Source organism: Sciurus vulgaris, assembly GCF_902686455.1.
Source record: "Sciurus vulgaris genome assembly, chromosome: 10".
NCBI classification, from domain to species: domain Eukaryota; kingdom Metazoa; phylum Chordata; class Mammalia; order Rodentia; family Sciuridae; genus Sciurus; species Sciurus vulgaris.
In genome coordinates, this window is record NC_136470.1 from 117,016,463 (window position 1) to 117,031,610 (window position 15,148).

General features: G+C 36.7%; 1 protein-coding gene across 1 annotated transcript; it reads left to right on the top strand.

Annotated features, from left to right (window-relative positions):
* Positions 1-1,382: 1,382 nt before the first annotated feature.
* On the top strand, positions 1,383-3,257 carry LOC306637825 (eukaryotic initiation factor 4A-II-like). The gene is given in 2 exon segments (XM_079100656.1): positions 1,383-2,506; positions 2,509-3,257. Coding segments are annotated over 2 exon segments (1,221 nt in total). The 5' UTR covers positions 1,383-1,410; the 3' UTR covers positions 2,634-3,257.
* The last annotated feature ends 11,891 nt before the right edge of the window (positions 3,258-15,148 follow it).

Below are 15,148 nucleotides of genomic sequence, written 5' to 3' on the forward strand. Positions count from 1 at the left end.
CTTTTTTTAAATACATGTATAAGATCTTGTCACCTACAAGCAGAGAAAATTCTTCTTTTTGTTTTGTTTTTATGGTACTGGGGATTTAACCCAGGGGAACTCTGCCAGTGAGCTAAATCTGTGGTTCTTTTTATTTTTTATTTTGAGACAGGGCTTGCTAAGCTGCTTAGGGTCTTGCTAAATTGCCAAGGCTGTCCTCAAACTTGCAATACTCCATCTCAGTCTCCTGAGTTGCTGGGCTTATAGGTGTGCACCATAGCATCTGGCACAATTTTACTTCTTTCTTTCTGATTTCAGTGCCTTTCCTTTCTCTTGACTAATTGCTCTGGTTCAGACTTCCAGTAGATGATGTCCAGTTGATATTTGGTGTTGTAGAGTTCAATTACACCCTTATTGATTTTCCATCTGCTAGTGCTGTCCATTTCTGATAAGGGGTGTTAAAGCCTTCAACTGTAATAGTGGGTTCATCTATTTCTCCTTGCTGTTCCCTCAGTTTTTGTCTTATTTATTTTTGCAGTACTGGGGATTGAACCCAGGGATTCTTTACCACTGAGCCACATCCCCAGCCCTTTTCATTTTTTATTTTTGAGACAGGGCCTCACTGAGTTGCTGAGGCTGGCCTCAAACTTGTGATCCTCCTGCCTCAGACTTCTAAGTCACTGGGATCACAAGTTTGGGCCACTATGCCTGCCTTGCCTCATGTATTTTTATGCTTCGTTGTTGTTAGGTGCATAGATATTAAGGATTGTTGTATCTGTTGTATTGAAGTATTCACCTTTATAATCATGTAATGCTTTTCTCTATCCATAATATTATCTTTGTTCTGAAATTAATATAGCTATTACATCTTTCTTATGATTAGTGTTAGTATGGTATTTTTTTTCTTCCTTTTACTTTAAATTTTTTATTATGCATTATAGTTATATAATATTGGGATTCATTTTGACATAATTATTCATCCTTTTAATTTTAATCTACATGTATTTATACTTAAAGTGGGCTTTTTGTAGACAACATAGTTGAGTCTTGTTTTGTGATCTACTCTCACAGTTTATTTGAAATGAACATCATTTTAAATTAGTTTATTAGTTCATTAATGTTTTAAAAAGTGATTGCTGATATAGATGAATTAATACCTACTGTATTTATCACTGTTTTCTATTTGTTTCCCTTCTTCTTTATTCCTGTTTTGTCTTCCCCTTTTTTTGCTTATGTGGTTTTTTTTTTTTGAGTATTTTATACAGTTACATTTTTATCACCTTCCTTAGCATGTCAGTTATACTTTTTTTTTTACATTTTTAACTGGTTGCCCTAGAATTTGCAATGTATCTTTACAACTAATCCCATTCCATTTTTAAATTAAAAAGTACTTTATGCTTTTCAGTCGGGCGCTGAGTGGTTCATCGGATCATGTCTGGTGGCTCCGCGGATTATAACAGAGAATATGGAGGCCCAGAGGGAATGGACCCCGATGGTGTCATCGAGAGCAACTGGAATGAGATTGTTGATAACTTTGATGATATGAATTTAAAGGAGTCTCTTCTTCGGGGCATCTATGCTTATGGTTTTGAGAAGCCTTCAGCTATTCAGCAGAGAGCTATCATTCCCTGTATTAAAGGGTATGATGTGATTGCTCAAGCTCAGTCAGGTACTGGCAAGACAGCCACATTTGCTATTTCCATCCTGCAACAGTTGGAGATTGAGTTCAAGGAGACCCAAGCACTAGTATTAGCCCCCACCAGAGAACTGGCTCAACAGATCCAAAAGGTGATTCTGGCACTTGGAGACTATATGGGAGCAACTTGTCATGCCTGCATTGGTGGAACAAATGTTCGAAATGAAATGCAAAAACTGCAGGCCGAAGCACCACATATTGTTGTTGGTACACCAGGGAGAGTGTTTGATATGTTAAATAGAAGATACCTTTCTCCAAAATGGATCAAAATGTTTGTTTTGGACGAAGCAGATGAAATGTTGAGCCGAGGGTTTAAGGATCAAATCTATGAGATTTTTCAAAAATTAAATACAAGTATCCAGGTTGTGTTGCTTTCTGCCACAATGCCAACTGATGTGTTGGAAGTGACCAAAAAATTTATGAGAGATCCAATTCGAATTCTGGTGAAGAAGGAAGAATTGACCCTTGAAGGAATCAAACAATTTTACATTAATGTTGAAAGAGAGGAATGGAAGTTGGACACACTTTGTGACTTGTACGAGCCACTGACCATTACACAGGCTGTTATTTTTCTCAATACAAGGCGCAAAGTGGACTGGCTCACAGAGAAAATGCATGCCAGGGACTTCACAGTTTCTGCTCTGCATGGTGACATGGACCAGAAAGAGAGAGATGTTATCATGAGAGAATTCCGATCAGGGTCAAGCCGAGTTCTGATCACTACTGACTTGTTGGCTCGTGGGATTGATGTACAACAAGTGTCTTTGGTTATAAACTATGATCTACCTACCAGTCGTGAAAACTATATTCACAGAATTGGCAGAGGGGGTCGATTGGGAGGAAAGGTGTGGCTATAAACTTTGTTACTGAAGAAGACAAGAGGATTCTTCGTGACGTTGAGACTTTCTACAATACTACAGTGGAGGAAATGCCCATGAATGTGGCTGACCTTATTTAATTCCTGGGATGAGATAGATTTGAATGCAGTGCTCGCTGTTGCTGAATAGGCGATCACAACGTGCATTGTGCTTCTTTGGGAATATTTGAATCTTGTCTCAATGCTCATAACGGATCAGAAATACAGATTTCGATAGCAAAGCGACATTAGTTGTGAGCTCTTGTGAGGAAAGTCATTGGCTTTATCCTCTTTAGAGTTAGACTGTTGGGGTGGGTATAAAAAGATGGGGTCTGTAAAATCTTTCTTTCTTAGAAATTTATTTCCTAGTTCTGTAGAAATGGTTGTATTAGATGTTCTCTATCATTTAATAATATACTTGTGGACTAAAAGATATAAGTGCTGTATAAAATCAGCCAATTATGTTAAACTAGCATATCTGCCTTTATTGTGTTTGTCATTATCCTGAATAGAAAGGCCTTTAAAATTGATTTTTTTAGAAAGCATTTGAATGCATTTTGTTTGGTATTGTATTTATTCAATAAAGTATTTAATTAGTGCTAAGTGTGAACTGGACCCTGTTGCTAAACCCCAGCAAGCAATCATATCCTAGGTAGGGTGAAACCCCCAGTAAAATTGCCATATTGCACATGTCTTAATGAAGTTTGAATGTTAAATAAATTGTATATTCACTTTAAAAAAAAAGTACTTTATAATAACAAAGTTTTAGGATTTCCTTCCTCCTTTCCCTGTATTGCTATCATTCAATGTTTCATGTCTACATAAACTATAATCATTGAATACATTGTAACTATTGTTATTTTGAACAAATAATTTTGTTAGATTAAGAATTAGTCAAAGAATTAAGGTGGTTTAGCTGCTGCAGTAATCCCAGCAGCTCAGGAGGCTAAAGCAGGAGGATTGCAAGTTCAAAGCCAGCCTCAGCAACTTAGACCCGGTCTCTAAATAAAACATAAAAAGGGCTGGGGATATGGCTCAGTGGTTAAGTGCCCCTGGTTCCAATCCCTGTTACAAAAGAAAAAAAAAAATTAAGGTGACTTCTTATCTTTTCTCCTCCTCCTCCTCTTCCCTCTCCTTCTGCCTCTTTTTTTTTTTTTTTTTTTGGAAGAGTCTTGCTAAGTCACCCAGGCTAGCCTCAAACTGGCCATCTGGCCTGGAACTCTTGGTGCTCCTGACTTAGCCTCCCAAGTAGCTGAAATTGCAGGAATGGGCCAGTACACAGCTAGATTTTTTCAAATTAATTTTTGTGTATATTCTAATTAGTTGTACATGACAGTAGAATACATTTATACATTTTGATAGATCATACATAAATGGAGTATAATTTCTCATTTTTCTGATTGTACATGTTATAGGATCACATTGGTCATGCAGTCACATATGTACATGAGGTAATACTAAAATTTTATTTTACTTTCACTTACTTATTCTTTAATGTTCCTCCTTTCTTTATGTAGGTATGAGTTTCTGATGTATATCATTTTTTCCTTCTCTCTGAATAACTTCTTTTAAATTTCTTGTAAGGCAGATCCACTAGCAAAACAACCCCTTCACTTTTTGTTTGTCTGAGAAACAAGCTTTTAAGAGATAATTTTACTTTTGCAGGATAATTTTACAAGGTACAGACTTCTGGGATGGTGATTTTTTTCTTTCATACTACCTTTCCTTCCTTCTTTTTTCTTCCATCTTTCCTCCCTCTCCCCTTCTTTCCCCACTCCTTTTTTTTTTTTTTTTTTTTTTTGCGGTGCTGGGGATTGAACCCTGGGCCTTGTGCATGAGAGGCAAGCACTCTACCAACTGAGCTACATCCCCAGCCCTCCTTTTTTCTTTTTGCAGTAGTGGGGATTAAATCCAAGGTCTTGTACATGCTATGCTCTACCACAGACCAACACCCTTAGCCCTTTGTACAGCTCTTTTCTTACTTGTATGGTTTCTTCTTTCCTTACTTCCTTTCCTTCTTCCCTCCCTCACTCCTATCTATCCTCCTTCCCTTCCTTCCTTTCTATTTTGATATAAAGGATTGAACCCAGGGGTACTTTATCACTGAGTCACATCTCCAGACCTTTTTATGTTTTAGTTTGAGACAAGGTCTCACTAAATTGCTGAGACTGGCCTTGAATTTGCAATCTTATGACTTCAGCTGCTTGAGTTGCAGGGATTACAGGTGTGCACCACTGCACCCAGCTGCTTGCATGGTTTCTGGAAGTGGGATGCAATATTTTGCACCTCTATTTATAAGGTGTTTTCTTTCCCCCTCTAAGTTCTTTCAAAATTTTCTCTTTGATTTTCTGCAGTTTTAATATGATATGCATATGTAGGATTTTTGTTTGGTTTTTTATTTGTTTTTATTTTTTGACATTTATCCTGCTTGGTGTTCTCTGAGTGCACCAAAAAACTGTATAGAAAGTGGGGTTGCTCTGTATCCCTTTTCCCCTTCCTCCACACAATTTTCTATTCTTAACATCTTGCTTTAGTGTGGTACATTTGTTACAATTGATAAACCAATATTGATAAATCATGATTAATTAAAGTCTATAGTTTACAGGGAGTCCATTCTTTGTGTTGTACATTTCTTTTCTTCCTTTATTATTATTTTTCTCTTTTGGTACCAGGGATTGAACCCAAAGTTTCCCCAGTCCTTTTTTAATTTTTAATTTTGAGACATGGTATTGCTAAGTTACCTAGGCCTCACTAAGATGTTGAGGCTGACTTTCAACTTCTGATCCTCTTGCCTCGTCCTCCCGAGTAGCTGGGATTATAGGTGTGTGCCACTGTGCCCAGCTCTTCTGTTAATTTTGATGTCGCATATTTCAAGGAACTTTTCATTTTATCCAAACTATAGAATTTGTGAACCTCAAATTGTCAAAAATATCCTTTAATTACTTTTTAAATGTCTATAGAATATGTAGTGATTTATTCCAGATATTGGTAATTGTATTTTATCTTTTCCCCTTAAATGTTTCTAGCTAGAGGTTAATCAGTTTTATCAATCTTGTAGAACTGGATCTGCTCACTTTAATTTACTATTAGTTTTTCTATTTTGTTGCTATTTATTCCTTATCTTTTATTATTTGAAAATTTTGATTAATGTGTATGAACTGTACCTTTTGCTGGTATGCAGTGTGATATTTCAACACACATAGAGCAAGCACTAATCAAATCCAGCCTCCCTTGATTCATTCTTTTCTTCCCTCACAGTCCATTTCCTAACTCTAATAATTACTATGTTACATTCAGGTTACTTTTTTAGCTTCCACATATGAAAGAGAAATTGAAGAAGACACACAAAAAAGTGTGAAGACCTTCCATATTTATTAATTAGAATTAGTATAGTTAAAATATCCACAATACTCAGAGCCATTTACAGACTCAATGAAATCTCCTCCTCGTTTTTTTTTTTTTTTTTCTTTCTTGGGCATTGGGGAATCAAACCCAGGGCCTTGTGCTTACAAGGCAAGCACTCTACCCACTGAGATATCTCCTCAACCCCTCCTTCTCATTTTTTAAGGAGGTGTAATTCCTTCCTTTTGTAGTTTCTTGAGTTGATAGCTTATTGACTTTAAACTTTTCCTACTTTCTAATATGTACATTTAAAACTACATATTTTATTTGCTGAATTCTTGACATGTTGTAATTGCATTATTATCTGATTAAAAGTATTTCCTAATTTCATTTGTAATCCCTTCTTTCATTTTGGGTTTTGGAAATGTTCAAATTTTAGCTAGTAGGAGGAAAGCTTAGGGCATAATTCAGTGCTAGAGCACTAACTTAGTGTACACAAGGCCCTGGGTTTCATCCTCAGCACCATGCAAAATAAATTAAAATAAATTTTAGATATTTGGGGGATTTTCTGGATATTTTAAAATTGTAATTCCAATGGGGTCTGAGAATGTATATTTTGTGACTTTAATATTTTGAAATTTCAAGACTTGGTTTTATGGACCAGAAGATGATATAACTCAGGGAATATTCCACTACACTTGAAAATAATTGCTGTTCTGTACATTTTAATTATATGTAGTTAGTTAATAGTATTTAAAAAAAATTTCCCACATCCCTATTTTTTTGTCAGCTTTTATTACTTATTGAGAAGTGATTTAATATTTCAAACTTTGATTCTGGATTTATCTATTTCTCCTTTTAGTTCTGTCAGCTTTAACTTTAGTCATCTCAAAGGTCTATTGTTAGGTTCATACATATTAAAAATATTTATGTCCTTCTTATGAAATGAACTTTTAATCATCCATGAGATATCAATCATTAGATTTGGTTACAATTCTTATCTTGAAATTGACATTGATATTGATATAGCTACACCAACTTTCCTTTTTTTCATCTCTTTTTTTCATTGTGCACAAATGGAATACAACTTTTCATTTCTCTGGTTGTACATGATGTAGAGTCACACGATTCGTGTAATCATACATGTACATAGAGTAATGATGTTTGTGTCATTCCACCATCTTTCCTTCCCCATGCTCCTCCCCTCCCCTCATTTTCCTCTACACAATTCAACACTCCTCCATTCTTCCCTTACCCCCTCTACCTCCTGCTATGTATCACATCCACTTATCAGAGAAAGCATTTGGCCTCTGGTTTTTTGGGATTGGTTTATTTCACTTAGCATGATATTCTCCAGTTCCATCCATTTACCTGCAAATGCCATAATTTTATTCTTCTTTATGATTGAGCAATATTCCATTGTGTATATATACCACATTTTCTTTATCCATTCATCTATTGAAGGACATCTAGGTTGGTTCCACAATCTAGTTATTGTGAATTAAGCTGCTATAAACACTCATGTGGATGCATTGCTATAGTATACTGATTTTAAGTCCTTTGGGTATATGCCAAGGAGTGGGATAACTGGGTCAAATGGTGGTTCCATTCCAAGTTTTCTGAGGAATCTCCATATTGCTTTCCCCAGTGGTTGCACCAATCTGCAGTTCCATCAACAATGTATGAGTGTACCTTTTCCCCCACATCCTCACCAGCACTTACCACCAACATTGTTGCTTGTATTCTTGATAATTGCCATTCTGACTAGAGCAAGATGAAAACTTAGAGCAGTTTTGATTTGCAGTTCTCTAATTACAAGAGACAATGAACATTTTTTCATGTTTTTAAAAAATTTTTATTTTTACAGACTGCATTTTGATTCATTGTACACGAATGTGATATAAGTTTTCATTTCTGTGGTTGTACACAATGTAGATTCACACCATTCATATAATAATACATGTAAATACGGTAATAATGTCTGTCTCAGTTCACCATCTTTCCTTTCCCCAACCCCTCTCCCCATTTCCCTCTACACAATCTTCATATGTTTGTTGATCAATTTTATTTCCTCTTCTGTGAATTGTCTGTTCAGTTCCTTAGCCCATTTATTGATAGGGTTATTTGGTTTTTTGGTGTTAAGTTTTTTGAGTTATTTAGATACTCTGGAGATTAGTGCTCTATCTGATGTGCATGTGGTAAAGATTTTCTCCCATTTCTGTAGGCTCTTTTCATTTTATTGTTTCCTTTGCTTAGAAGAAGCTTTTTAATTTGACTCCATCCTATTTGTTCATTCTTAATTTTACTTCTTGCACTTTAGGGAGTCTTTTAGGAGTCTTGTTAAGGAAGTCAGGTCCAACATGATGAAGATTTGGGCCTACTTTTTCTTCTATTAGGCACAGAGTCTCTGTTCTAGAACCTAAGTCTTTGATCCACTTTGAGTTGATTTTTGTGCATGGTGAGAGATAGAGGTTTAAATTCATTTTGTTACATATGGATTTCCAGTTTTCCCAGCATAATTTGTTGAATAGGCTATTTTTTCTCCAATGTATATTTTTGTCACCTTCATCTAGTATGAGATAACCTTATTTATGTGGCTTTGTCTCTGTGTCTTCTATTGGGTACAATGTATATTTTTGTCACCTTCATCTAGTATGAGATAACCTTATTTATGTGGCTTTGTCTCTGTGTCTTCTATTGGGTACTATTGGTCTATATGTCTATTTTGGTGCCAATACCATGCCATTTTTGTGACTATTGCTCCGTAGTATAGTTTAAGCTCTGGTATTGTGATGCCTCCTGCTTTGCTCTTCTTGCTAAGGATTGCCTTGGCTATTCTGGGTCTCTTATTTTTCCAATGAATTTCATAATTGATTTTTCTATTTCTATGAAGAATGTCATTGGAATTTTAAAAGGAATTGCATTGAATCTGCATAGTGCCTTTGGTAGTATGGCCATTTTAACAATATTAATTGTGTCTATCCAAGAGCATGGGAATTCCATCTTCTAAGGTCTTCTTCCATTCCTTTCTTTGGTGTTCTGGAGTTTTCATTGTAGAGGCCTCTCACCTCTTTTGTTAGATTGATTCCCAAGTATTTTATTTTTGTTGAGGCTATTGTGAATGGGGTAGTTTTCCTAATTTCTCTTGCAGTGGGTTTGTTGCTTGTGTATAGACATGCATTTGATTTATGGGTATTGGTTTTATATCCTGCTACTTTGCTGAATTCATTTATAGTTCTAGAAGTTTTCTGGTGGAGTCTTTTGGATCTTCATATAGAATCATGTCAACATTACAACGTTGAAGTATGTTCCTACTGTCTCTAGTTTTTCTAGTGTTTCGAACATGAAGGGGTGCTGTATTTTTTCAAATGCATTCTCTGTATCTCGAGATAATCATTTGATTCTTGTCTTTAAGTCTATTTTTTTTTAATTGTAAACAAATGGGATACATGTTGTTTCTCTGTACATGGCGTAAAGGCATACCATTTGTGTAATCATAAATTTACATAGAGCAATGTTGTTTGATTCATTCTGTTATTTTTTCCCTTCCCCCCACCCCTCCCACCCCTCTTTACCCTCTATACAGTAGTTCCTTCCTCCATACTTGCCCCCCTCCCTAACCCTAACTCTAACCCTTCCCTCCCCCCCATTATGTGTCAACCTCCACTTATTAGCGATATCATTCGTCCTTTGGCTTTTTGAGATTGGCTTATCTCACTTAGCATGATATTCTCCAATTTCATCCATTTGCCTGCAAATGTCATAATTTTATCATTCTTTATGGCTGAGTAATATTCCATAGTATATATATACCACAGTTTCTTTATCCACTCATCAATTGAAGGGCATCTAGGTTGGTTCCACAGTCTGGCTATTGTGAATTGAGCAGCTATGAACATTGATGTGGCTGTATTTCTGTAGTATGCAGATTTTAAGTCCTTTGGGTATAGGCCAAGGAGTGGGATAGCTGGGTCAAATGGTGGTTCCATTCCAAGTTTTCTAAGGAATCTCCACACTGCTTTCCATAGTGGCTGCACTAATTTGCAGCCCCACCAGCAGTGTATGAGTGTACCTTTCTCCCCACATCCTCGCCAACACCTGTTGTTGCTCGTATTCTTGATAATCGCCATTCTAATTGGGGTGAGATGGAATCTTAGGGTGGTTTTGATTTGCATTTCTCTTATTACTAGAGATGTTGAACATTTTTCCATATGTTTGTTGATTGCTTGTAGATCTTCTTCTGTGAAGTGTCTATTCATTTCCTTAGCCCATTTGTTGACTGGACTGTTTGAATTCTTGGAGTAGAGTTTTTTGAGTTCTTTATAGATTCTGGAGATTAGTGCTCTATCTGAAGTATGATTGGCAAAGATATTCTCCCACTCTGTAGGCTCTTTCTTCGCATTGCTGATAGTTTCCTTTGCTGAGAGAAAGCTTTTTAGTTTGAATCTATCCCAGTGGTTGATTCTAGCTTTTATTTCTTGTGCTATGGGAGTCCTGTTAAGGAAGTCTGATCCTAGACCAACAAGGTGAAGATTTGGACCTACTTTTTCTTCTATAATCTGCAGGGTCTCTGGTCTGATTCCGAGGTCCTTAATCCATTTTGAGTTTAGTTTCGTGCATGGTGAGAGATATGGGTTTAGTTTCATTCTGTTGCATATGGATTTCCAATTCTCCCAGCACCATTTGTTGAAGAGGCTATCTTTTCTCCATTGCATATTTTTGGCCCCTTTGTCTAGTATGAGAAAATTGTATTTATTTGGGTTTGTGTCCGTGTCCTCTATTCTGTACCATTGATCTACCTTTCTATTTTGGTACCAATACCATGCCGTTTTTGTTACTATTGCTTTGTAGTAGAGTTGAAGATCTGGTATTGCAATACCCCCTGATTCACTCTTCCTGCTAAGGATTGCTTTAGCTATTCTGGGTTTCTTATTCTTCCAGATGAATTTCATGATTGCTTGCTCTATTTCTGTAAGGTACGTCATTGGGATTTTAATTGGAATTGCATTGAATTTGTATAGCACTTTAGGTAGTATGGCCATTTTGACAATATTAATTCTTCCTATCCAAGAACATGGAAGATCTTTCCATCTTCTAAGGTGTTCTTTAATTTCTTTCTTTAGTGTTGTATAGTTCTCATTGTAGAGGTCTTTCACCTCTTTTGTGAGATTGATTCCCAAGTATTTTATTTTTTTCGAGGCTATTGTGAATGGGGTAGTTTTCCTAATTTCTCTTTCTGAAGATTCATCACTTATGTATAAAAATGCGTTGGATTTATGGGCATTGATCTTGTAACCTGCTACTTTACTGAAATCACTTATGAGTTCTAAGAGTTTTCTGGTGGAATTTCCAGGTTCCTCTAAATATATAATCATGTCATCAGCGAACAGGGATAGTTTGAGTTCTTCTTTTCCAATTCGTATCCCTTTAATTTCTTTGGTTTGTCTAATTGCTCTGGCCAGAGTCTCAAGAACGATGTTGAATAGAAGTGGTGAAAGAGGGCATCCCTGCCTTGTTCCAGTTTTTAGGGGGAATGCTTTCAGTTTTTCACCATTTAGAATGATATTAGCCATGGGCTTAGCATAAATGGCCTTTACAATATTAAGGAATGTTCCCACTATCCCTATTTTTTCTAGTGTTTTGAGCATGAAGGGGTGCTGTATTTTATCAAATGCTTTTTCTGCATCTATTGAAATAATCATGTGATTCTTGACTTTAAGTCTATTAATATGGTGAATTACGTTTATTGATTTCCTGATGTTGAACCAACCTTGCATCCCTGGGATGAAACCCACTTGATCATGGTGCACTATCTTTTTAATATGTTTTTGTATGCGATTTGCTAAAATTTTGTTGAGAATTTTTGCGTCGATGTTCATTAAGGATATTGGTCTGAAATTTTCTTTCCTTGATGAGTCTCTGTCTGGTTTAGGTATCAGTGTGATATTGGCTTCATAGAATGAGTTTGGGAGGGTTCCCTCCTCTTCTATTTTATGGAATACTTTGAGAAGTATTGGAATGAGCTCTTCCTTAAAGGTTTTGTAGAACTCGGCTGAGAACCCATCTGGTCCCGGACTTTTCTTTGTTGGTAGGCTTTTGATGACTTCTTCTATTTCAGTACTTGAAATTGGTCTATTTAAATTGTTTATGTCCTCCTCATTCAGTTTAGGCAATTCATATGTCTCTAGAAACCTGTTGATGTCTTCGAAATTTTCTATTTTGTTGGAGTATAGATTTTCAAAATAGCTTCTAATTATGTTTTGTATTTCCATCCTGTCTGTTGTGATATTTCCTTGTTCATTCCGAATTTTAGTGATTTGGGTTTTCTCTCGTCTCCTCTTTGTTAGTGTGGCTAAAGGTTTATCAATTTTGTTTATTTTTTCGAAGAACCAACTATTTATTTTGTCAATTTTTTGTATTGTTTCTTTTGTTTCAATTTCATTGATTTCAGCTCTGAGTTTAACTATTTCCTGTCTTCTACTACTTTTGGTGCTGTTCTGTTCTTCTTTTTCTAAGGCTTTGAGCTGTAGTGTTAGGTTGTTTATTTGTTGAGTTTTACTTCTTTTATTAAATGCGCTCCATGAAATAAATTTCCCTCTAAGTACTGCTTTCATAGTGTCCCAGAGATTTTGATATGATGTTTCTTTGTTCTCATTTACCTCTAAGAATTTTTTAATTTCCTTCCTAATATCTTCTGTTATCCATTCATCATATAATAGCATATTGTTTAATCTCCAGATGTTGGAATAGTTTCTGTGTTTTACTCTTTCATTTATTTCTAACTTCAATCCATTATGATCTGATAGAATACATGCTAGTGTCTCTATCTTCTTGTATTTGCTAACATTAGCTTTGTGGCATAATATATGGTCTATTTTAGAGAAGGATCCATGTGCTGCTGAGAAGAAAGTGTATTCGCTCTTGGTTGGATGGTATATTCTATAAATGTCCGTTAAGTCTAAATTATTGATTGTGTTATTGAGATCTATGGTTTCTTTGCTCAATTTTTGTCTGGAAGATCTGTCCAGTGGTGAGAGCGGCGTGTTAAAATCACCTAGTATTATTGTGTTGTGGTCTATTTGGTTTCTGAAATTGAGAAGGATTTGTTTGACATACATAGATGAGCCACTGTTTGGGGCATAGATGTTTATGATTGTTATATCTTGCTGATTTATGCTTCCCTTAAGCAGTATGAAATGACCTTCTTTATCCCTTCTGACTAACTTTGGCTTGAAGTCCACATTATCGGAAATGAGGATGGATACTCCAGCTTTTTTGCTGAGTCCATGTGCATGGTATGTTTTTCCCCATCCTTTCACCTTTAATCTATGGGTATCTTTTTCTATGAGGTGAGTCTCTTGCAGGCAACATATTGTTGGATCTTTCTTTTTAATCCAGTCTGCCAGTCTATGTCTTTTGATTGATGAATTCAGGCCATTAACGTTCAGGGTTATTATAGAGAAATGATTTGGTTTCCCGGTCATTTGGTTCATTTTTAAAATTTTGTTTATTTATTTGTTTGACACAACTTGTTTCCTCCTTTATTTGACAATTCCTTTAGGATAATTCCTCCCTTTGCTGATTTGCTTCTTTGTTTTTCATCTCTTCCTCATGGAATATTTTGTTGAGAATGTTCTGTAATGCTGGCTTTCTTTTTGTAAATTCTTTTAGCTTTTGTTTATCATGGAAGGATTTTATTTCATCGTCAAATTTGAAGGTAAGTTTTGCTGGGTATAAGATTCTTGGTTGGCATCCATTTTCTTTCAGGGCTTGAAAAATGTTGTTCCAGGACCTTCTATCTTTTAGGGTCTGGATTGAAAAATCTGCTGATATGCGTATTGGTTTCCCCCTGAATGTAATTTGGTTCTTTTCTCTCACAGCCTTTAAAATTCTGTCTTTATTTTGTATGTTAGGTATTTTCATTATAATGTGCCTTGGTGTGGGTCTGTTGTAATTTTGTGTATTTGGAGTCCTGTAAGCCTCTTGAACTTGATTTTCCATTTCATTCTTCAGATTTGGGAAATTTTCTGATATTATTTCATTGAATAGGTTGTTCATTCCTTTGGCTTGTTTCTCCAGGCCTTCCTCAATCCCAATAATTCTTAAATTTGGCCTTTTCATGATATCCCATAGTTCTTGTAGATTCTGTTCATGATTTCTTACCATCTTCTCTGTTTGTTCAGCTTTGTTTTCAAGGTTAAATATTTTGTCTTCAATGTCTGAGGTTCTGTCTTCCAGGTGTTCTATCCTATTGGATATGCTTTCTATGGAGTTCTTAATTTGGTTTATTGTTTCCTTCATGTCAAGGATTTCTGTTTGGTTTTTTTTCAATATCTCTAACTCTTTATTGAAATGATCTTTTGCTTCCTGTATTTGCTCTTTTAACTGTCGATTGGTGCGATCAATCAATGCTTGCATTTGCTCTTTCATCTCATCATTCAATGCTTGCATTTGCTCTTTCATCTCCTCGTTTGCTTCTCTGATCATTTTAATTATGTACATTCTGAACTCCTTTTCTGTCATTTCTTCTGCCATGCTGTCATTGGGTTTTATTGATGTAACATCTAGATTTGTTTGCAGCATTTTCTTTCCTTGTTTTCTCATGTTGTTCAGATATCAGTGGACCGCTGAGATATTGCAGATTTCCTCTGTTGATTTACAATGACCCTGAAGATTTCTATATATATCCCCTCTTAGCCTTCAGTAGGCTGAAGTCTTGGAGGAGGTTGATAATGCGGTGCTCCACAAGGAAGCTGCCTCTCTAGGAGTGGTGGCCTTCAGGTGGGGTATATTCCCTGCTAGTGGGCAGAGGTGCCTCCACTTGTTGACCAATGGTCATCCAAAGGAGACCTAGGCTGTGGGCTGAGGCAAGGCCTGTTTGGGCCTGTGTCTCTGGTTTTACCGTCCTTGTGGGGAAACCTCACCAGGCAGGGAAGACTCACCCAGTGGGGAGGTCTCGCTGGTCAGTTTCCTCCTAGAGGTTCCCCTCAATTTACAGCTACTGCCTGGGCTGGGCTGCCTTCCTCTGCAAAGTTTCCAGGGGCCCGGCCCTACCTCCTGGGCCTGGGAGCCTCACCCTTCGCAGATGAATCTCCTTAGGCTGCCCCTCCTCAGAGAATTTGCCCATAGGCCTGGAACCTTCGCTCCGCCCTAAGCCTATCTCTGTGCGGCTCTTCCACCCAGAAGCCTCCTAGATCCTGGGACCCTGTTCTGCACCTAATCGCCTGGCTGCGTGACCCCTCCTCTGAGCAGCCACCTGTGGCCCCGAACAATCG